The sequence below is a fragment of the Hypanus sabinus genome, chromosome X1, assembly GCF_030144855.1.
Source record: "Hypanus sabinus isolate sHypSab1 chromosome X1, sHypSab1.hap1, whole genome shotgun sequence".
NCBI lineage: Eukaryota > Metazoa > Chordata > Chondrichthyes > Myliobatiformes > Dasyatidae > Hypanus > Hypanus sabinus.
In genome coordinates, this window is record NC_082738.1 from 22,660,509 (window position 1) to 22,683,147 (window position 22,639).

Below are 22,639 nucleotides of genomic sequence, written 5' to 3' on the forward strand. Positions count from 1 at the left end.
CAGCCAATTTGCGACCAAAAGCTAAGGACTAAATCATTTTCCCTTTGTGATAAAGTATGCTTTCACCCAGCCTTACATTAAACGTTAATCGTCACTCTTCATTTCTCACTGTAGGTAACATTCCTGTGCCATTTCACAAAAGTCTGGCTTTTTTTTTGCTTTTCCTTCTAACAATTATGAATCCCCTGTTGGGGCCCCTAAGAAATGCAACTTTTGTTCCATCCGTACATCAGATCTCTCCCACAGCCCACTCAGATATCCTCTTCCTGGTTTTCCAGATTCCAGATTCCCCAGCAGGTTGTCACCCCTTCCTCAATGATCCCTCTCCACACCTCCCTCACTCTCCCACTCTCTCTGTATCATAGAACATATTACAGCACAGCAACAGAGCCTTCAGCCTTGAAACCTGTACTAAGAATGATGCCATCTTAAACTGCACATGGTCCACATTCCATTTCTGTTCACGTGTTTTTTAAAGTTTTTTAGACATTGCTATTATATCTACTTCCACTGCTTCCCTTGGCAACCTATTCCAGGCACCACCTATTCACTGTGTAAAAAACTCCCCCCTCTAACCTTAAAGCTATGGCCGCATTTGACTATTTCCACCCTAAGAAAAAGACTTTCATTATCGACCCTATCTACGTCCCTCTAATCTTTTATTTCTTTAAAGGTCGCCTCTCTGACTCTGCCGCTCCAGAAAATAACAATCCAAGTTTGTTCAACCTCTCCTTATATCTAAAGCACTCTAATCCAGACAACATCCTGGTGAATCTCTTCTGCATCTTCTCTAAAGGCTCCACATCCTTTTTGTAATGGGAGAGGGTTGCACACAGGAGTCCAAATGTAACCTAACTAAAGCTTTATACAGCTGAAATGTGACTTCCTGTATTCTCTACTCAATATCTCGTAGTGATGGAGGGGTGAAGCTTAGGATGATGGCACCTATTGACGACTCCTTTGCTTGCATCTTTGGAAACAGCTCTATTTCTATCTTTAATACCTCTTTTCCTTCCTTTTCAGGGTTTGTTTGAAGACCCTGAACTGGAGTTACATTCTGACTTTGGTTCTTTGCGGGAATGGGACCCGCTCTCGGGGCCTCACGACCGGCTGCTTTTCGATACGCCAAGGACGCGGCCTGGAAGACCAGTGCACTGGACTTCCACGACTTGGGAGGTGGGCAGACTCGAGGTTGGTGCCGCCGCCTGGTGTGTCGTGGGAGATGGAAGATTGAAACCGGCGAGCTGGCTGCTGGCCGTGCGCCCAGAGACCCGAGATGTTTGGGCACAGAGCTCAGAAAAAGCGACGCACCAGACTTTTAACACCATAAATCGGCAAGTTGTTTTGTTATGTGTCCCCTCTTCCTGTGAGACGGGACACCTCATTTTCCCTTATTAGGGAGAGAGAAAACCTGTGGTATGTCAAATTACCAGGAGAACGAGTAGTCTTTGGGGTACTGCAAGCCTGTGTCTTTATTGATACTTTGCTGCACGCTTGAGTGCTCAGCAGGGGGGGAGGGGGGTGACAATGCTTTTTTTGCTGGTGGGGGGGTCATTGCTTTCCTGCTGCTTATGCGTTGGAGGGAGGGGAACTGGGGGGGGGGACTTTGGGGTTCTATCATTCAATTGTCATTCACTCTTTGGGACACTCCTCTGTTTTCATCGATGGTTGGGAAGAAAAAAGAATTTTAGGATATATATTGTATACATTTCTCTGACATTAAATGTACTTATTAAAAGCAAGTATACTGTATGCCTCCCTTACCACCGCACGCAGACAGGTAGGTTTGCTGCAGTAACCTGGGAAACAGAATCCAAGATTCCACAAACAGGGTTGTAAGGCAATACAGCACAGAAAAAGGCCCTTTATTCCATCTAGCCAATACTGGCCTGGTTTCTGCTTAGTGCCATCTACCATATCCCTCCATGCCACTCTCATCCATATACCTATCCAGACTTATCTTAAATGTTACATTTGAACCTGCAACTACCACTTCCTCTGGCAGCTCAACCATCATACAACCCTTTGTGAGAAGAAGTTCCCTCTCAGATTGCCCTTCATTGTTTCATCTTTCACCCTTAACCTATGACTTCTAGTTCAGGCTCACCCAGCCTGAAGTGAAAATACATGCATTTGCCCTCTCTAGACCTCTCATAATTTTGTATACATCTATAAGATCCCCTCTCATTCTCCTGCACTCCAGGGAATAACATTTCCCTATAACTGAGGTCCTCGAGTCACGGCAATATCCTTGCAAATTTTCAAGCTTACTGATACCTTTCCTGCAGGTAGGTAACCAGAATTGTGGTTAGTACTCTAAATTTGGCATCTGCAATGTCTTCAAAACCCTGATTTATGAAGATCAAAGTGCCAAATACTTTTTTATGACACTCCTATCTGTGACGCTACCTTCAAGGAATTAGGGACCTGTATTCCCAGGTCACTATCTACCACACATTTCAGTGCCCCACCATTCAATCTGTAAGTCCTACCTTGATTTGTCCTGCCAAAATGCAACACCTCATACTGGTCTGTATTAAATTCAATCTGCCATTTTACCAGCTGCTTGAGATTACTTTGCAAGCTTTGATAGCCTTCCTTGATGCCCACTACACCCTTGATGTATGCTGATATGATTTACCACATTACTGTGTAAGTCATTGATATAGACGAACAACAAACCCAGCACTGGTCCTTGTGGCACACCACTAGTCACAGGTCAAAGGCTAAACCCAAACGTCTCCAGAGCAGCTCCTCAACCTACAACCTTCCAAATTAAAACACAAAAAAACATTTCGAACAGCCTCCACTGCACTTCCTCTGTAACTGTAACACTTCATTCTGCATCTTGTTCTATCTCCACTCATGAACCATGTTAACAACAGTGTGGGTTTAGTTAGGGAGGGAGTGGTTGAAACTTAGGTGACACTGGAACATCTACAAATAGTGAAAGAGCACAGCATGAATGAGGACCAGACAACAACAAAAGATAGACTCCAATCACAATGGGGTCTGTTGTTGTGTGGCTCGGTGGTTAAGGCGTTGGTCTAGTGATCTGAAGGTCACTAGTTCGAGCCTCAGGTGAGGCAGCGTGTGTATCCTTGAGCAAGGCACTTAACCACACATTGCTCTGTGACAACACGGGTGCCAAGCGGTATCAGGCCTTGCCCTTCCCTTGGACAACACTGGTGGTGTGGAGAGGGGAGACTTGCAGCATGGGCAACTGCCGGTCTCCCATACAACCCTGCCCAGGCCTGCACCCTGGAAACTTTCCAAGGCGCAAATCCATGGTCTCTCGAGACTATTAGATGCCTATAAACACAATGGCCGAAGTCAGAACTTCTGAAACATAGATAGATAGATAGATACTTTATTCATCCCCAAGGGGAAATTCAAACATTTTTCCAGTGTCCCATACACTTATTGTAGCAAAACTAATTACCTACAGTATTTAACTCAGTATAAATATGATATGCATCTAAAATCACCCTCCCAAAAAGCATTAATAAATAGCTTTTAAAACATTCTTAAATAGTTTACTAAAGTGCATTGAGTGGTAACTTAAGCTCAGTCCTAACCCCGGCACTTTAACATGTCTTGCCCCTGGTGGTTGAATTGTAGAGCTGAATGGCGTTGGGGAGTAATGATCTCTTCATCCTGTCTGAGGAGCATTGCATTGACAGCAACCTGCCGCTGAAGCTGCTTCTCTGTCTCTGGATGGTGCTGTGCAGAGGATGTTCAGGGTTTTCCGTGATTGACCACATTTGCGTGGCCCTTAACATGTGTCATCGATTGCAGAAGCTTCTCACTGTGTAGAATCTCCTTTATCTGGGCTTCTGGGGGAGAGGTGAGAGATGATCGGCAAATGGGTCCATGTGGGTTAAAGTGGGGAGTGGATTTTTTTAAAACTGCGGCTGGAGAGCAACAGGTAAAGTCAGATAAGGAGAGAGAAATACAGGGGGGCAAATGGAGCCAGGGGAGGGAGAGAAAGAGGCTGGAAGTCCATAAGTAGAGAGACAAGTGGGTGCAGATCCCGGAATCTAATCTATGAGGAAGTGATCAGGGAGGAATGGTGGGCAAATGGAACCAGATGGAGGAGAGGATAGGAGGCTGCGGACCCAGCTGGGTAAAGTAGGTGGGAGATGTGTCCAGGTCAGGAAGGGGAGCAAAACTGGATGAAGGAGGTGGAAGGGGGTTTGTTGTGGGAGAACCTGGGTGGATCAGCAGGAGCGGGGGAGGGAATCAGGTTACCTGGAATTGGAAAACTCTGTTCATGTAGACTGCTCAGGGGGAATATGAGGTGCTAGTCTTCTTGTTTGCCTTTGGCCTCATCCTGGCAGTGGAGGAGGACCACAGATGGACATGTTGGTGTGGGAATGTGAAGAGAAAGTAAAATGGTAGGCAACTGGGAGCTCAGGATAGCTATTGTTGACAGAGTTTGGGTGCTCCACCATACAGTAACCCAGTTTGCTCTTGGCCTCACTCATGTACAGGAGGCCACACCAAATAGTAAACGAGGTTGGAGGAGGTGCATGTGAACCTTTGCCTCACTTGGAAGATACCACAAGATACAGACCATTGTCTTGTGCAATCAACATGATAGCCACAATTACTGAAGAAAAATTCCTTTGAATATCACAAGTGTTCAGGTAGCTACGCACACAGTGTCAATTTCAAACAATAGCAAGTGTGCATTTGTACAAAAAGATATAGTTTAATTGGGGCAAAAGGCTGATGCAGATAAGTTCAGCAAGTCAAAGAAAGAGTGGAAAGAAGCTTGAAAGCATTGCAGAATTGGAATTGTTCCCAGGGATGGGACGAAACTATGCTGAACTTCTGCCAGATCTTGCAAAAGGATTCAAGACTCACAAAACTAGTGAACAGTTGTAGCTTGCATTAATGTGTGACATATGTATAATGCGTACAAACACAGGCAATGTAATTAGTTGCAATGTAGTTAATGGCCTTACAGCCATTTTATTTTCCTACGTTCCCCACAACTGCCCTCATATTCTACCACTCACCACGCAATCACAGAAAGAACATGCAAACTCCACAGAGACAGCACCCGAGCTCAGGATTGAACCAGGGTTTCTGAAGCTGTGAGGCAGCCTTGTGTCCTCTTTGCCTGTAACTGTCATTCCTCAGATCCATTGGGGCCAAAATTGTCCATTCGTCAACATTCAAGGAACTACTTAAAATAGTTACTAATTTTCAACTTGTGGAAACACAACTCAGGAGATTTGCATGTCCCACTTTGGAGCATCTCGGGCCAAGCTCTGTAATTTGTATGATTCCAAAGATTCTGAAGTGTTTAATAACTCAGGCTTCAACCTCTAATCTGTTTCCTTTAAGTTATTGTGGACAGGACTTAGCTTCCTGAATGCACACACACACCCACGCACACACTGAGGCAGGGCAAATCTAAACAGCTGCCAACTGGAAAATCCAAAGCACAAAATGCTGGAGAGGACAACACTGGAAAATTGACAAACTGGGAGTGTCTGCCTGGTCCGACAGCCTGCCCAGTATATCATGACAGCCCAAGCATCTCCTCATAGTCCTGGGCTTCTGGAATATGACTCACAGGCATTGTGGATACACAACATGCGTAAGAACTCCACTCATTTCTGCTCGACAAAATTGCCTCATAGATTTTACTGGCGGATGATGTCAAATTGACAGCTGGCAGCCCTCGTCCTCTTCCCCACCCTGGACACAGAATCGGAAACTTCCACTGTTTGGCATTGCCAGCAGCTTGTGCCTCCAGCCAGATAAAATTACTGAAGCCATTCAGCCCCTTCAGCCTGCCTTGCCATTCAGTAAAGTCAGGATTCAATTGTAACCCAGCCTTGTTAATCAGCCTCAGCCTCACTTCCTTTCATACTTAACCTCAACAAAAGTGTCTCTGCAGTGTGAAATTTCCGGTTGTCCCTAAGTACTTCTGGAAGAAAGTTTTGGAATTCCTTCACCCATTGTGTGAAAATGGGCACCACAGTAGCATAATGGTTAGCACAATGCTTTACAGTACAGGTGACCGGAGTCCATTTTAATTCCTGTACTGGTAAATTGGTCCATAGCCTCCTCTTCTACCACAATGAGGCCACTCTCAGGGTGGAGGAGCAACACCTCATGCTCCAACACGAGGAAATCTGCAGGTGCTGGAAATTCAAACAACACACACAAAATGCCGGTGGAACATAGCAGGCCAGGCAGCATTTATAGGAGGAAACACTGTCGACTTTTCCGGCCGAGACCCTTCGTCAGGACTAACTGAAAGGAAAGATAGTAAGAGATTTGAAAGTAGGAGGGGGAGGGGGAAATGCGAAATGATAGGAGAAGACCGGAGGGGTGGGGTGAAGCTGAAAGCCGGAAAGGTGATTGGCAAAATGGATACAGAGCTGGAGAACGGAAAGGATCATGGGACCTCATACTCCAGCTGGGTAGCCTCCAACCTGACAACATGAACACTGATTTCTCCTTCTGGTAATTCATTTTTCTTTTTACCTCCCCCTTCTCTCTTCTTCTATTCCCCTCTCTGGGCTCTTACTTCTTCTCCTCACCTGCCTATCGCCAGCCATGGAGCCCCTCCTTCTTCCCTTTCTCCCATTGTCCACTCTCCTCTCCTATCAGATTCCTTCCTCGCCGTCCCTTTACCTTTCCCACCCACCTGGCTTCACCTATCACCTTTTAGCTAGTCCTGCTTCCCCTTCCCACACCATTTTATTCTGGCATCAACTATTTATTGATTTCCATAGATGCTGCCCCAACCATAAGGCCATAAGACCATAAGATATGGGAGCAGAAGTAGGCCATTTGGCCCATCAAGTCTGCTCTGCCATTCAATCATGGGCTGATCCAATTCTTCCAGTTATCCCCACTCCCCTGCCTTCTCCCCATACCCTTTGTTGCCTTGGGTAATCAAGAACCTATCTATCTCTGTCTTAAATGCACCCAATGACTTGGCCTCCACGGCTGCTCGTGGCAACAAATTCCACAGATTTACCTCCCTCTGACTAAAGTAATTTCTCCGTACCACTGTCCTAAATGGATGTCCTTCAATCCTGAAGTCGTGCCCTTTTGTCCTGAAATCCCTACCATGGGAAATAACTTTGCCATATCTAATCTGTTCAGGCCTTTTAACATTTGGAATGTTTCTGTGAGATCCCCCTCATTCTCCTGAACTCCAGGGAATACAGCCCAAGAGCTGCCCGATGTTCCTCATACAGTAACCCTTTCATTCCTGGAATCATTCTCGTGAATCTTCTCTGAACCCTCTCCAATGTCAGTATATCCGTTCTAAAATAAGGAGCCCAAAACTGCACACAATACTCCAAGTGTGGTCTCACGAGTGCCTTATAGAGCCTCAGCATCACATCCCTGCTCTTATATTCTGTACCTCTAGAAATGAATGCCAACATTGCAGTCACCTTCTTCACCACCAACTCAACCTGGAGGTTAACCTTTAGGGTATCTTGCACAAGGACTCCCAAGTCCCTTTGCATCTCTGCATTTTGAATTCTCTCCCCATCTAAATAATAGTCTGCCTGTTTATTTCTTCCACCAAAATGCATGACCGTACACTTTCCAACACTGTATTTCATTTGCCATTTCTTTGCCCGTTCCACTAAACTATCTAAGTTTCTCTGCAGGCTCTCTGTTTCCTCAACACTACCCGCTCCTCCACCTATCTGTATCATCCATTAACCCCCCCCCCCCCAGTCCAAATCATTGACATATATTGTATAAAGCAGCGGTCCCAACACCAAGCCCTGTGGAACTCTGTGGAACTTCACTGGTAACCGGCAGCCAGCCAGAATAGGATCCTTTTATTCCCACTCTCTGTTTTCTGCTGATCAGTCAGTGCTCCAAAAATGCTGGTGACTTCCCTGTAATTCCATGGGCTCTTAACTTGCTAAGTAGCCTCATCCGCCGCACCTTGTCTAAGTTTTCTGAAAATCCAAGTACACCACATCTGTTGCATCTCCTTTGTCTACTCTGCTTGTAATTTCCTCAAAAAATTTCAGTAGGATGGTCAGACAGGAATTTCCTTTCAGGAAACCTTGTTGGCTTTGGCCTATCTTATCATGTGCCTCCAGGTACTCCATAATCTCATCCCTAACAATCGATTCCAACAACTTCCCAACCACTGATGTCAGGCTAACAGGTCTAGAGTTTCCTTTCTGCTGCCTCCCACCTTTCCCAAATAGCGGAGAAACATTTGCAATTTTCCAGTCATCCGGTACAATGCCAGAATCTATCGATTCTTGAAAGATCATTGTTCGTGCCTCCACAATCTCTCCATCTACTTCCTTCAGAACCCAAGGGTGCATTCCATCAGGTCCAGGAGATTTATCCACCCTCAGGCCATTAAGCTTCCTGGGCACCTTCTCAATCGTAACTTTTCACTGCACATACTTCACTTCCCGAACACTCTTGAATGTCCGGTATACTGCAGGTGTCTTCCTCTGTGAAGACTGATGCAAAATATGCATTCATTTCCTCTGCCATCTCTGTGTCTCTCATTACAATTTCTCCAGTGTCATTTTCAATTGGTCCTATATCTACCCTTGGCTCTCTTTCACCCCTAATATACTTAAAAAACCTTTCAGTATCTTCTTTGATATTAGTCACCAGCTTCCTTTCATAATTCATCTTTTCCTTCCTAATGACCTTCCTAGTTTCCTTCTGCAGGTTTTTAAAAGCTTCCCAATCCTCTATCTTGCCACAAGCTTTTGCTTCCTTGTATGCCCTCTCTTTTGCTTTTACTTTGGCTCTGACTTCTCTTGTAAGCCACACTAGTGTCCTTTTTCCATTCAAAGATTTCTTAGTTGGAATATATCTGTCTTACACTTCCTTCATTTTTTGCAGAAACTCCAGCCATTGCTGTTCTGCTGTCCTTCCTGCAAATGTCCCTTTCCAGTCAACTTCGGCCAGTTCCCCTCTCATGCCATTGTAATTTCCTTTATTCCACTGAAATACTGACGCATTGGAATTTAGTTTCCCCTTCTCAAATTTCACAGTGAACTCAATCATGTTGTGATCACTGCCTTCTAAGGGTTCCTTCACCTCAATCTCTCTAATCACCTCTGGTTCATTACACAATTCCCAATCCAGTACAGCCGATCCCCTAGTGGGCTCAACAACAAGCTGTTCTAAAAAGCCATCCCCTTAGACATTCTGCAAATTTTCTCTCTTGAGGTCCAGTACTGGTCTGGTTTTCCCAATCCACTTTCATGCTGAAATCCCCAACGATTGTCATGACATTGCCCTTCTGACATGCCTTTTCTATCTCCTACTGTAATTTGTAATCCACATCCTGGCTGCTGTTTGGGGGCTTGTATACAACTGCCAATAGGGTCCTTTTACCTTGGCCATTTCTTAAATTAACCCATAGAGACTCTATACCTTTCGATCCTATGTCATCCCTTTCTGATGATTTAATATTATTTCTTGCACACAGGGTCACACCACTTCATTTGCCTACTAACCTATCTTTCTGATACACCATATATCCTTGGATGTTCAGCTCCCAATGGCAGCCACCCTTTAGCCAAGTTTCAGAGATGGCCACAACGTCATATTTGCTGATCTGTAGCTGGATTTCAAGATCGTCCATTTTATTTCTTGTGCTGCATGAATTTAACTATAACATTTCCAGTCCAGTATTTGTTGCTTTCTGTTTTAATTGCATCACATCTCTACTGCTCTGTAACTCATCCCACTGGCTGTGATTATGCCTCATCTCCTGCCTGTACTTTCTATCATCTCTGTTGCACGCTATCTTTGATTTAGTTCTGCTTTCCCCTTCCTCAGCCCTATCACTGGTGTTCCTACTCCCCTGCTAAATTAGTTTAACCCTCCCTAACAGCTCCATTAAACCTGCCTGCTAGGACATTGGACCCCTTTGGGTTCAGGCGTGACCCGTCCTTTTTGTACAGGTCGTATCTCCCCCAGAAGAAGCCCCAGTGATCCAGGGATCCAAAGCCTTGCCCCCTACACCAGTCTCTCAGACCTGATGAATTCTTCCAGCAGTTTGGGTGTGTTGCCCTGGATTTCCAGCATTTGCAGAATCTCTTGTATTTCAGATGAAAATGTAGTCTTCTCCACTCAACATCCCAGTCACTGCAATTGAAGGCAAGACTTGGCCTCATTGAGAACATAGAATAGTACAGCATAGTACAGGCCCTTCGGCCCACAATGGTGTGCCGACCCTTAAAACCTGCCTCCCATATAACCCCCACCTTAAATTCCTCCATATACCTGTCTAGTCGTCTCTTAAACTTCACTAGTGTATCTGCCTCCACCACTGACTCAGGCAGTGCATTCCACGCACCAACCACTCCCTGAGTGAAAAACTAATATCCCCCTTGAACTTCCCACCCCTTACCTTAAAGCCATGTCCTCTTGTACTGAGTAGTGGTGCCCTGGGGAAGAGGTGCTGGCTGTCCACTCTGTCTATTCCTCTTAATATCTTGTATACCTCTATCATGTCTCCTCTCATCCTCCTTCTCTCCAAAGAGTAAAGCCCTAGCTCCCTTAATCTCTGATCATAATCCATACTCTCTAAACCAGGCAGCATCCTGGTAAATCTCCTCTGTACCCTTTCCAATGCTTCCACATCCTTCCTATACTGAGGTGACCAGACCTGGACACATCACTCCAACTAGAGTTTTATACAGCTGCATCATTACATCGCGACACTTAAACTCTATCCCTCGACTTATGAAAGCTAACACCTCATAAGCTTTCTCCATTGGCAGATATCTGTTGGATGGAGTGGGATCGAGCCAAGCTTCATCCACCAGCTAGGTGCAAAAAGTGAATCCCCTCTCATGTTCCTCCTCTGCTATCTGCTGTGACTCAGTCAGTCACACTGAGGTCCCAGAGACTGGACCATGAAAGTCCGAAGTTCAAAGTAAATTTATTATTAAAGTATATATATGTCACTGTATATTACCCTGAGATTTATTTTCTTGCGGGCTCCAGGCTGATCTTAGTGCAATGCTGTTAAAGAGCAGGTGGGATCTCCCTGGTCACTTGGTCAATGTTTATATTTATCATTCAGTCACATTTCTGAATAAATATATCCTCTGATCTTGTGGCTGCGAGGTTTACGCAAATTGGCCATAATATTTCTGACAGGTAAACAGAGGGTGCCTGGACTTGGCTGGAAGAGCCAGAAGCACAAGACAAGACTGCTGACATCAGAGGTAGGAGGGTGTACGTACTGTGTACCCTCACATCATTACATTAGACGCCTACTCCTTGAGCATTGTTGTACAGTTTCAGTCATACTGTTACAGAAAAGATGTTAGTAAAATAGAAACAGAGTGCAGCAAAGATTTAACAGGATGTTGCCTAGACTTGGGGGACTGAGGTACAAGGAGAGGGCATGTAGCCTAGGACTTTATTCCGTGGAATATAGGACATTGAGTTTAGGAGATCATAGATAAGGTGAAAGCACATACTTCTCCCTCACTTGCCTTCACCTATCACCTTCCTGCTTGTACCCTTTCCCCTCCTCCACCTTCCTATTTGGGCTTCTTCCCTATTTCTTTCCAGTCCTGATGTAGGATCTCAGGCCAAAACACCAACTTTTATTCCTTTCCATAGATGCTGCTCGACCTGCTGAGTTCCTCCAGCACTTTCTGGATTTCCAGCATCGGCAGAATCTCTCGCGTTTCCCCAGGGGAGGGGTGCAAAAAAGTCTAGGGCAGAGGTGGGCGACTTAAAAGGTGCATCAGAGGCATCTTCTTGACACAAAGGGTGGTGCATATTTGGAATGAGGTGCTAGAAATAGTGGTTGAGGCGGGTGCATTAGTAAAGTTTTAAAGCTAACTAGAAACAGTACATGGATGGGAGAGACTTAGAGGCCAATGGGCCAAACACGGGCAGATGAGACCAGCTGGCTGGGCAACAAAATCAGCATAGATTAGTTGGCCCGAATGGCCTGTTGATGCAGCAAGAATTGATGACTCTTTTACTTTGATTCGTTTATCTTCTTTACTTTCATATCAGTTGTGCAAAGAAAGTGTTGTTATCCAAATGAAAATTTCTGTATAAACAAGTTTTAATTTGGGTAGTGGAGTTGTTTTATTAAATCTAGGTGGGATAGAGCAATGGTTCCCAAACTTTATTGGATTACCGCCCTCTTGGCTCCCAGACTACAACCTCTCCCTTTCCAGCCATTAAATAAAAACTATTAAAAAATTGGTTCACGATGCACAATGAAAGAAAATAGAAAGTGCAAATTCAAAGCTGTGACAAATAATTGCAAAAATTATTCAAATCTATTTATAGCTACAAATGCAATTAATTCTTTATTTAATTGCAGTATAAACAATTTTCATCAACAATTTTAGGGTATACATTAGTAGTCCAACTATTCACGACTTCATTATTTTTTCAACTTTCAGTGAGATGGATGGTTTGGGGCAGTGATATCAGCTTCTCAACATCAGGCTCAATGTACTTCAGAAGGAGTCTCACTCAGATCCCCACGTTCAGTAATTTACAGTCTATTTCCTTGCTTTGAAACAATTTGGAGGACTTCACTGAAACCGCGCTCCACTAAATATGATCTTGGAAAGGCAATAAAGAACATCTTCACTTTTTTTTCCACAGTGCAAAATAGCATCCAGAGATGTGTTTCTGCAGCCAAAAGTCTTGATATGATTTTTTGGACATCAGCTTCAGTTCAAAGTCATTTTGTAGTGAGATCAGTTCTTCCTCCATCCTTCATGTTCATTCCTCATTACAAGTGTTCAGGAATAGATTTATTACCCAATCTGGAGTTTGGGTAAGATAAATTTCAGATAAATTGCATTGTAAGGAAACTCTCAGTTTCTTGGTTGTCTAAGGGGTATGTGTCCCTTTTTTGCATGGTAATGTAGCATTAGGGCACAGAACATAAAACATTACAGCACAGGAACAGGCCATTCAGCCCAAAATGCGTGCCAAACTAATAAAGTCAATTTCACAACTCATCCCTGCTGCTTACACTATATTCATAACCTTCCACTTCCTGCATATTCATGGCATGAAGAGTCTCTTGAATGCATTGAGAGGCGTTTGCCTCCACCACCACCCCAACCAGCGCACTCCAGGCACCAAAAGTTGCCCTGCTCATCTCCTCTGAATTTACCCCTTCTCACCTTACTGATTATCTGTTGCATCCATTGCTGTAACCAACCAGGAGTGATGCTAATCTGTGCCTCTCCAGTCCTCACCCTTCCCGAGAGATCCCAGGCAGTAATTATGACCCAACTGTGAAGACCACTATTCATTTCTCAGGTCAGAACCATCAGGAGCAGGGGGTCCAGACTGACTTTACTTCAGCCCTCAGATGCCCAGTGAGCAAGTCATATCGCTCTTTGAACTGGGTGCAAAGATAATGCTGATTGTCCTGTAAAACGTTTACAGACACATATATGAATGCTAAGACATCGAGAGTTCCCTAACAACATTTTAATGCCCTTCCATTCCATCTAGATTTAAGAAGACAACTCCAATACCCAAGTTCCAACTTATTTTATAAACAAATTTTATCACTGTATTACTTATGTAAAATTAAACCAGTCACAGTAATGATGTGACGTATTCTTGGTTGTCTAATGTAGTCTATGAATAATAGATCACATGTTATGATAAATGGCATTTGGCAATGATCAATCTCAGTGGGAGGTGCATCCACTCAACATTAAATGATTGAATTGACAAAGTAGTTTGCCTCAAGAATAATAAATGACAAAGCTGTGCACACACTGGAAGCAGAGCAGGCAGTTCATTACTGCTGTTGGATTCTGAGTTTCCATCTTACATTTGGCAGCATCCTACAACACAGACTGACGGTCGCCTGTGGACATTTAACTCATCTGCAGTAATCTTGTGTCTGCACTATATTAACAGGTTGGGCTGCCTGCATTTACAACAGCGGTAACAGCAACTGGGCTGGAACATCTGGTTACTTGGAATTAATGATACAGGGACAATGAAGCACTCGTCCCCCAGCAATCCAATTTACTAACTCTCCAAGTCCATTTCCAGCTACATTGCGGATGTTTTCATGACAGGGTCCCTCAGGAAAATGTGATTGCAAAATTAGAAATATGTTCACTGATGATTTTACAACCAAGGATGAGCAGGGAGGGAGAGGAGATTGTGAGGGTTAGGAACGCGCTGGGAGAAGGATCTTCCTTTAGCAATGCAAAACCAAAAGATAAATTCTTCCCCAATTAAAGGAGGAACCTCCTTTGTTTGTTCATCTTCTGTCTGGGTGTGTTGCAGCCCTTGTGACTATCAAGTTCAACAATTTCAGACAGCCAGTTTTACTGTTGTGTGTTGGAACTGGCTGGTTCTGATGTAAGGGTATCCACTCAGATTTTCTCTCTCCACAGATGCTGTCTGATTTTCTGGGCATTTCCAGCTTTCCCTTTTGTCCCAGACTTCCAGCATCTGCCGTTCTGTCTCTCACAGATCTAACACGTCCTTCTGGTTGTCCCTCCCTCCCGAGCTGCCCTGATGCATCTGTTAACTCGGCGGCTGTGGAAGCGTTGCATCAGCTGGACAACCTCGACCTCCACCGTCACTGACATTCCCTTGTTCTCTACACCCCTCCAACTCAAAGCACATTCGCTTTCTCAGGCCCCCAGTTCCGATGAAGAGTCCTTGACTTGAAATGCTAACCTGATTCTCTCTTCCACAGATGCTGCCTGACCTGCTGAGTCAACAGGTACAAACAAGCTGGATGAACTCAGCAGGTCGGGCAGCATCCGCTGAAATGAGCAGTCAACGTTTCGGGTCAAGACCCTTCGTCAGGACTGAAGAGGGAGGGGGCAGGGGTCCCATAAAGAAGGTGGGGGGGGAGGGTGGAAGGTGTAGGGGGGGGAAAGCAGGGAGGGGATAGGCAGGAGAGGTGAAGAAGGAATGTAAGGGGAAAGCACTATGGGTAGTAGAAGAAGGTGGAATCATGAGAGGTGATAGGCAGCTAGAAGAGGAGGCAGAGTGAAACTGGAATGGGGGAAGGGAGAGGGAGGGAATTACCGGAAGTTGGAGAAGTCAATGTTCATACCAAAGGGCTGGAGACTACCCAGATATCCAGCTAGTTTGTTTTCCAAGACGAAGGGTCTCGGCCTGAAACGTTGACTGCTCATTTCAACGGGTGCTGCCAGACCTGCTGAGTTCATCCAGCTTGTTTGTACCTGTTGATTTGACCACAGCATCTGCAGTGTACTTTCTGCTTACTGACCTGCTGAGTGTTCCCATTACCTTCTGCTTTGATTTTCTTTCACTGTCTTGGTCAGAGGTGGATCACCATTGAGGTAGCTCAGGGTAGCTAGCACAGACAACTCCTTACCAAGTCTGGGAAAGGAAGACAGAAAGGCAGAAGGAAAAATATGAAAAGAACACAGCCTGAAGAGGCACCATGGAATTTCTCTGATTGGTAGGTTTTTACATCGGTGTGGAAGAGTCTATAACCAGAGGGTAAGGGGTAAGAGGTTGGATGAGCAACACCTCATATTCTGTCTGGGTGGCTTCCAACCTGACAGCATGAAAATATATTTTTCTAACCTGGTAATTTCTCCTCCTTCCCATTTTCCTCCTTTTTCCATATTCTTCACTCAGGCTCCCCCCTTAATCCGTCTCTTTTCCTCACTTGCCTCTCACCTCACACTGGTGGCCCTTTTCCTTCCCTTTCTCCCATGGTCCACATTCTTCTCCTATCAGATTTCTTCTTCAGCTTTTTACCCCTTCCATCTATCACCCTCCCCTCCCAGTTTCTCACTTCATACCCCCAACCCTACCCACCCACCTTCCACTCCCCATTTGGTTTCATCTAACACATGGCCAACTGGTACTCCTTCCCCCCACCACCTTGTTCTGACTTCTTTCTCCTTCTTTTCCAGTCTTGATGAAGGGTCTCAGCCTGAAAGGTAGACTGTTTTATTTCCTTCCCCAGATGCTGCCTGACCTGCTGAGCTCTTCCTGTGCGTTGCTCTGGATTTCCGGCATCTGCAGAATCTCTTGTGTTTCAGGTTTAATTCAAGTTTATTGTTGCCATAGGCATACATACACAGGGTATAAATACCATGAAAACTAGCTTTCTGCAGGAGCAGCACAGCACTGTTAGATCTAAAGAGGAACCTCATCTCCCAGATGGTTGGAGTCTGGAACACACTGCCTGAGGTGATGTTGGGGGCAGAGTCTCCCACAACATTTAGGATGTATTTGGATGAACATTTGAATCACCAAGGCAGAGAAGGCTTACAGACTAAGTGCTGGTAAATGGGATGAGCACAGAAGGGTGCTTGATGGGCTTGTTTCTGTGCTGTATGACTATTTCGATAGTCATGATGAAGCCTTAAGTTAACAGTTAGTGGACAGGGTGACCATTGGTGCCACATATATTGGCTTGCAAGAATTTGCTCAACATCTGCTGTGAAGTGCAGTGTTCTGGCAAGGTGCTTCAGCCTCACACTTGCCTGCTCCCTTCAACCTTGTCTGGTCGTCATTGTTCCACCAGTGGCGGCAGCACCTTCAGCTGCCAGGGTTGAAGTTCAGGATATCCCTCCCAAAACTTTCACTCTGGTGTTTCCTCAGCCATCATATTTTAGTCTGGCTGCGCTTGGTGAAGTGTTATGCCAAGTTCATGCTTTATCAGCAAAAGACTCTGACGGTTGTAGCTGCAGTTCCAACAATTCTTAGATTTTAAGTTAGGTTTCGAGATACAGTATGTTATCGGGTCCTTCTGGCCCACTTACATCCATGTGACCAATTAACCTACTAACCTGCGTGTCTTTGGAATATGGGAGGAAAGTGAAGCATTCGGAAAAAGCCCACACAATCGCAGGGAGAATACAAATTCCCTAAAGACAGCAGGAATTGAACCCAGGTCACAGGCACTGTAATAGCATTACGCTAACTGCTGCACTACCATGCTGCCCCTTGTTCCAGGGCCCTGCGGTCATCAGCACCGAGAGGAAACTTGTGCAAGTGTGAAAAATAACTCAATAGGGTTTCTGCTAAGGAGCTGGAACTCAGCCCAAAGCAGTCATTTATTAAAATAAACTCTGGCCATAAACCAATAGTGGGCCAGCACTGAGCCGCTTAATAATTGACATCCCACTAACACACAGGAATATTAAAATCTGATGCAATGTGGGAGCTAATTGCATGGATTGGGACTTCGGACAACACTCACCTTATTACATGAGGGCATTCAGCCTATTGAGTCTATGCCAGCTTTCAGAGCAACCCCATTAATTATATTTCCTTGTAAACTATTCACACCAACAGTCCCTGATTTTACCCCTCACCTACACCCTAGGGGCTACTTGCAGCAGACAATGAACCCCAAGACTCCCATGTCTTGGGGTCAAGGGAGGAACCTGGAGCAAACATGCAATGGTTTGAAGGTGGTACAAACTCTACACAGGTAGTACCCAGTCAGGATTGAACCTGAAACTGTACGACAGGCAGCAGCTTTGACCACTGTGTCACCGTGGCTTTCAGGCTGGACCCTGAAAAACTTACTGACTCCACCCTTAAATCCCTGCAGCAAATTTGGGGGGGGGGGGGCAGAAGGTGGCAGGCTGGGTTGAAGTCTACCAGACTTGGTGAGTAGATGCCTGAGGTGTGACACATCTGCTGTCACAACCGATGCAAAGAACATTGGTTCTTTGGCAGAGAACTCCCAGCTACCACAGCCTTGCCTCTGTCACCCATTCTCCATTGCCATGGGACATCTGAAGCCTGTGTACACCATGCGAAGTATGAGGAAGCAACGCACATCTAGGCCCACACAACCTCACTGCCGTGGTCAACTGTCATAACCAAGGTGACAGCTGATGAGCCTGGAAGCTCTCCTTGCCACCATAGGTTGACATCTGTTGGTTGTATTGTACTCATTGGAGTTTAAAAGAATGCTTGGGGGTTGGGGAGGGGGGAAAGAGAATCTTGTTGCAACCTATGAAATATCAAAAAGCCTGGATAGAGTGAACATGGAGAGAATGATTCCTGTAACAGGGGTGCCTAGGACCAGAGAGCATGACCTCAAGATTACAAGGAAGTCCCTTCATAACAGAAACAAGGATAAATTTCTTTAGCCAGAGAGTGGAGAATCTGTAGAATACATTACCACAGATGGCTGTGGAGTCCCAAGTCATTAGGTATATTTAAAGCAGAGATTAATGGGCTCTTGGTTAGCAAGGGTGTCAAAGATTACAGGGAGAATGTGGTTGAGGATAATAATCAGCCATGATTGAATGTTGGGATGGACTTGGTACGCCAAAGTCTTATGGGTGGGCCTTACTTGGAGCACAAATTTCAGATCATGTAGCCCCAGGGTCATTGGAAGAACACATCTATTCCCCATAGAGGCTATAAGTCTTGCAGTAGCCCAGCTGTGCTTCTCCACAACAGCCACCTTCGTGGCCATGTGAGGTAGTGTAGAAATTGTAAATAGGAGATATCACCAAGCAGTGGAAAATAAAGTAAGGTGCAGGTTGGAGTTTAATCTGAGTCTTGGAAGCAGGAGCGTCTGGGCTAATGAAGGTGTGGATGGGAAACCATCCCACGTGGTTTGGTCTCCTCAGAGAAGGGCAGCATCAACTCTCTCCACTCAAGCAGCATTGAGTCGACTTTGATTAGGATACAAGAAGCCTGTTACAGGTTCAAGTCTCTGCTTATTTCCTGATGCATGTTAAGGCCACAAGACACAAGGGTAGAATTAGGCTATTTGGCCCATCAAGTCTGTTCCGGCATTTAACCATGGCTAATCCTTTCTCCCCCCTCCTCAGCCCCACTTCCCAGCCCTTGCCCCATAAACTTTGATGCTGTGTCCAATCAAGAACCTACCAAGCTTTGCCTTAAATACATCCAATGACCTGACCTTCACAGCTGCCTGGGGTAACAAATTCCACAAATTCACCACCCTCTGGCTAAAGAAATTTATTTGCATCTGTTTTAAATGGATGCCCCTCTATCCTGAGGCTGTGCCCTCTTGTCTTAGACTCCCCACCATGGGAAATATCATGTCAAGTCAGGCTAGGGTTGCATCTGTGGAACCAGAACAGGAAGCTCCTGTGTTTTAGAGGGAAGCAAGAGAAGATTTCTTCCCCATGATTCATCATCATATTTCATTGCTTTTAAACTCCAAAGTTCAAAACAAAAAGCCCATGGAATCGAAAGCAAGTTGGCAAACCAGATCCAAAATTGGCTTAGTAATTGGAGCTGGAGATTGCTGCAAATGACATTTACTAAAAGCTCCCTTTTGAAAAGTACTTGGGGTTATTAAAATTAAAAACTGCACACCATCTTAAGAAGTTCCTTCCCCCAGGCAGTCACTGTATTTTTCTGATCTGAAGTCTGATAGATGCTGGAACTCTTAACACTTGTGCTGAACACTTCAATGCAAGTGAGTGCCAAAAGATGCATTGTGCTTTCCTGGTGCCTGGCCAATGTTTGTTCCTCAGCTGACTCCAATTAGCCAGTTAGTTATTCATTGCTGAAACTCAAGTGGTTGTGAAATAATGTCAGAAGGAGCTAAAATTCTTATCACTCCAAATCCATTGAAGTAAAACTAGGGCAGTTTCCCAACCAGGGATACTTAGACCATTTGATTAACAGTATTGGTCCACGGCATAAAAAAGATTGGCAAACCCAAACTAGACCATTGTTGGAGATGAGGAACTATTGGAATAACTGCCACATCACAGCAAAAGGGCACCACTGGCAGGGCTGGCATTACCCTGAAAATCAGATTACTGACATTAAATTTATTCTGTGGCAACATTACAGTGCAAAAATGTTTTAAAATGGGTTGTTGGTCCGGTAAGACCTGTTTAAAGTTAACCTTGGTATGGGTTTGGAGCTGCATGATCAGATTGGTTTACATTTAGTCAAAAGGCAGCAAATAGTGGCAAAGTTTATGAATTCTTCAGGTTCTGTAGCGGGTTTATTCATTCACGACCACAGACTACCTGCTAGGAAGCAAACTAAACTGTAAGCTGTTGTATAGACTATGCAAATAAAACATGATACATTACAGGCATGGCATACAACCTAGAAAATGTTTATTTTGCCACATACAGAACATCAGAAATTCAACACTTGAATAAACAAGGAACCATATTGAAAATAGCATGCGGTCACATTTCCATGCTTACAAACTGGATAGAAAATACATCAAATTTAGAATTCTGTCAAAGGATCCCCAACCCTCCTCTCCAAGAGTGATCAGAAAGCTGTGAAGCAGTGTTGTTTTCAGGTGCCCTTATGAAGTTTAAGGATGGGATGTGAAGAGACTACCCCTCAGTGAGGTTGCACACATATGCCATAGGAGGCAGTGACTTGAAGTTGGAATGTCCTTTGAAACAGAACAGCGGGGCTTTTCTTTGAATTGGCTTTGGGGAAGGTGTTGGGAAGTAAACTGCACCCCACTCAATATACAAGAACTCTTGATTACCTCCTGAATAACCATGGCACAAACAGAATGCAAAAGGGTGTGGTGCTGGCACAGTTTCTTAGAAGTTCTCAAGATCTAATTTGAAAAGAAGCAACTTCCAATACAACCAAATATACTAACGTGACTAAGACAGGAAGTGGTGGGGCAAGGAATGGTGGGAAGTGCACAAATGACATTGCAGATTTAAGCTTCATGAAGTGATATGTCAGGCCTTAGTATTTCCCCAAAATATAAAGGCATTTTCATTCACTCTGTGGAGACAGTAAACACCCCACCATTGCAGCAGCCCAAAGCCTGGTCCAAAAAAAAACAAAAGAAAACATTTTATTTTAAAAAAATGTCTTGGCCTGCCTTCCCAGATCACCTTTGACAAAACTTCAAGTGAAGTCATAGGCTGAAGTTTAGGAGTGGGAAATTGAAAATGGAACAAGGTGTTAAAGGCATGCCCATCAGGTGTATAGATCAAACAACAGACTGGAGCCAGCAGGAGAGCTCACGTGCCATGAGCTTTTAGATGTCAAACCAATGGTCTACAACACAGAGCCAATCTTTCACCTCGAGGGTGAAAAGACTGCAAGCCAAAGCCTTTGATCAAGATGAAAAGGTTACTGTGCCCTCACTCTAGCATGTTTGTTTCAACTTTACAAGTTTCACTCGGGGGAAGAAGAGCACAAGGAGAAAGACAGTCATATCAGGGTTCTGCGTCCCTAGATATCGGAGATTGCCTCGAAGAGAATTTTGATCAAGTGGAACTGTAAACCACTTCCAATGGGTGAGCTGGACACAACTGAATAAACAGGCCAAGGACATGCAAGTGGAAGCAGAACTCCCAATTATATTAGCTCCTTGGCAAGGGAAAGAAAAATTACTCCTAGTGATCGCCAACTTCTCCATTGGGAGTCATCTAGCTGCTTAAAGTTGCAAGGTTAAATAGCCAGGGTGTGGCAATACAAGCTATTAAAGCCCTCAAAAAAAATAAATAAATAAAGCTTTCAAGAGATTGAGAGAAAAGTGAAGGGGACATTATCCTGGAAAAGGCTAACAGCACATTTTACAGATTGAGCTGCAGAAAGTGCTGTGGCCTCGTGACCAAACACAATGGAGTGTTGCCTGATGATTGCAGAGGCTGGTGAGCAACACAAAACATGCTGACAAACATTTCATCAGAAAGTCCTCCTTGAAATGAGGGAGAAACTCCACCCTAAATCATAGCCCCTACAGTACAGCTGAATAACCCCCAACAAACTAAAGCACACTCTGCACATGATCTGTCTTTTACAAGAAAAAAAAACATGATGATACAAGACATTTGTAGAGCAGGTAGGGGGTAGAAAATGAGTAGCATTTACTGGGTCACCTTGGTTACATTTTAGTGCTCATATGTCAAAAGTAAGGAAGGAGAAAGGCACAGACATTCATTTTCTTTTAACGAAAGAATATTCATTGTGATCAAAGTTCACAGTTGTGGCAAAAATACAAACAAAAGGTATTCAATGAACATTGGCTGTTGAGATGAAGACTACATTACTTCATAGCCACTTTTAATGCCTTTCATCAGCACGCATGCAAATATAATTCCAAGGAGCTGAAACAAAAACAAAATTACATTAGACAAAAATTACACTGAAATCTCATTAACTAGTGATGTAATTGCTCAAGAGATCTTGACATGCATTTGCAAATGAAAAGTCTACCATTGGTAGATTTTTTGGTATGCGTATCAAGGTAGCAAAGTGTTTGGACCAAATTTCTATCATTGCAATATTAGTCCAAAAGGATTCTGAGATTCTTTAATCAAAATAACTCAATGTCTATAAATGACTGCACATGCAACCTCTAGTGCCAAAACCACCCAGACTCCCTTTCAAATGACACACCAGCCCAACATTTGAAATGTAATTGTTGCTTCCAGTGTATGGAAGCATCTCCCCCACAGCAAAGTGGTTCACTAGCACCACAAGGGCAACAGAGGAAGGGCGATAATTGCTGGCCTTGACCTCATCACTTTACAAGACTGCACTCTAACTCAACTGGTGCAACACAACACAAGCATTACTACCCACCTCAGAGTCCTTGCACCTTGCCGACAATTGTTTTAGAAATTATCCACACTGGGCACAAATGAACCAGGTGCCTTACCAGCAAGAACTATTACTCACCTACACCAACCCC

At 44.5% G+C, this 22,639-nt stretch overlaps 1 protein-coding gene across 3 annotated transcripts in view; it reads right to left on the reverse strand.

Moving 5' to 3' along the window:
- Nucleotides 1–20,058: 20,058 nt before the first annotated feature.
- Nucleotides 20,059–22,639, reverse strand: part of cd63 (CD63 molecule) — a 60,763-nt gene continuing 58,182 nt past the window's right edge. For all 3 annotated transcript variants that reach the window (XM_059956047.1, XM_059956049.1, XM_059956048.1), the window contains exon 8: nucleotides 20,059–22,052. In XM_059956047.1, coding sequence (XP_059812030.1) covers nucleotides 21,987–22,052 — 66 coding nt within the window. In that variant the 3' untranslated portion in view covers nucleotides 20,059–21,986. The remainder of the gene's footprint in view (nucleotides 22,053–22,639) is intronic.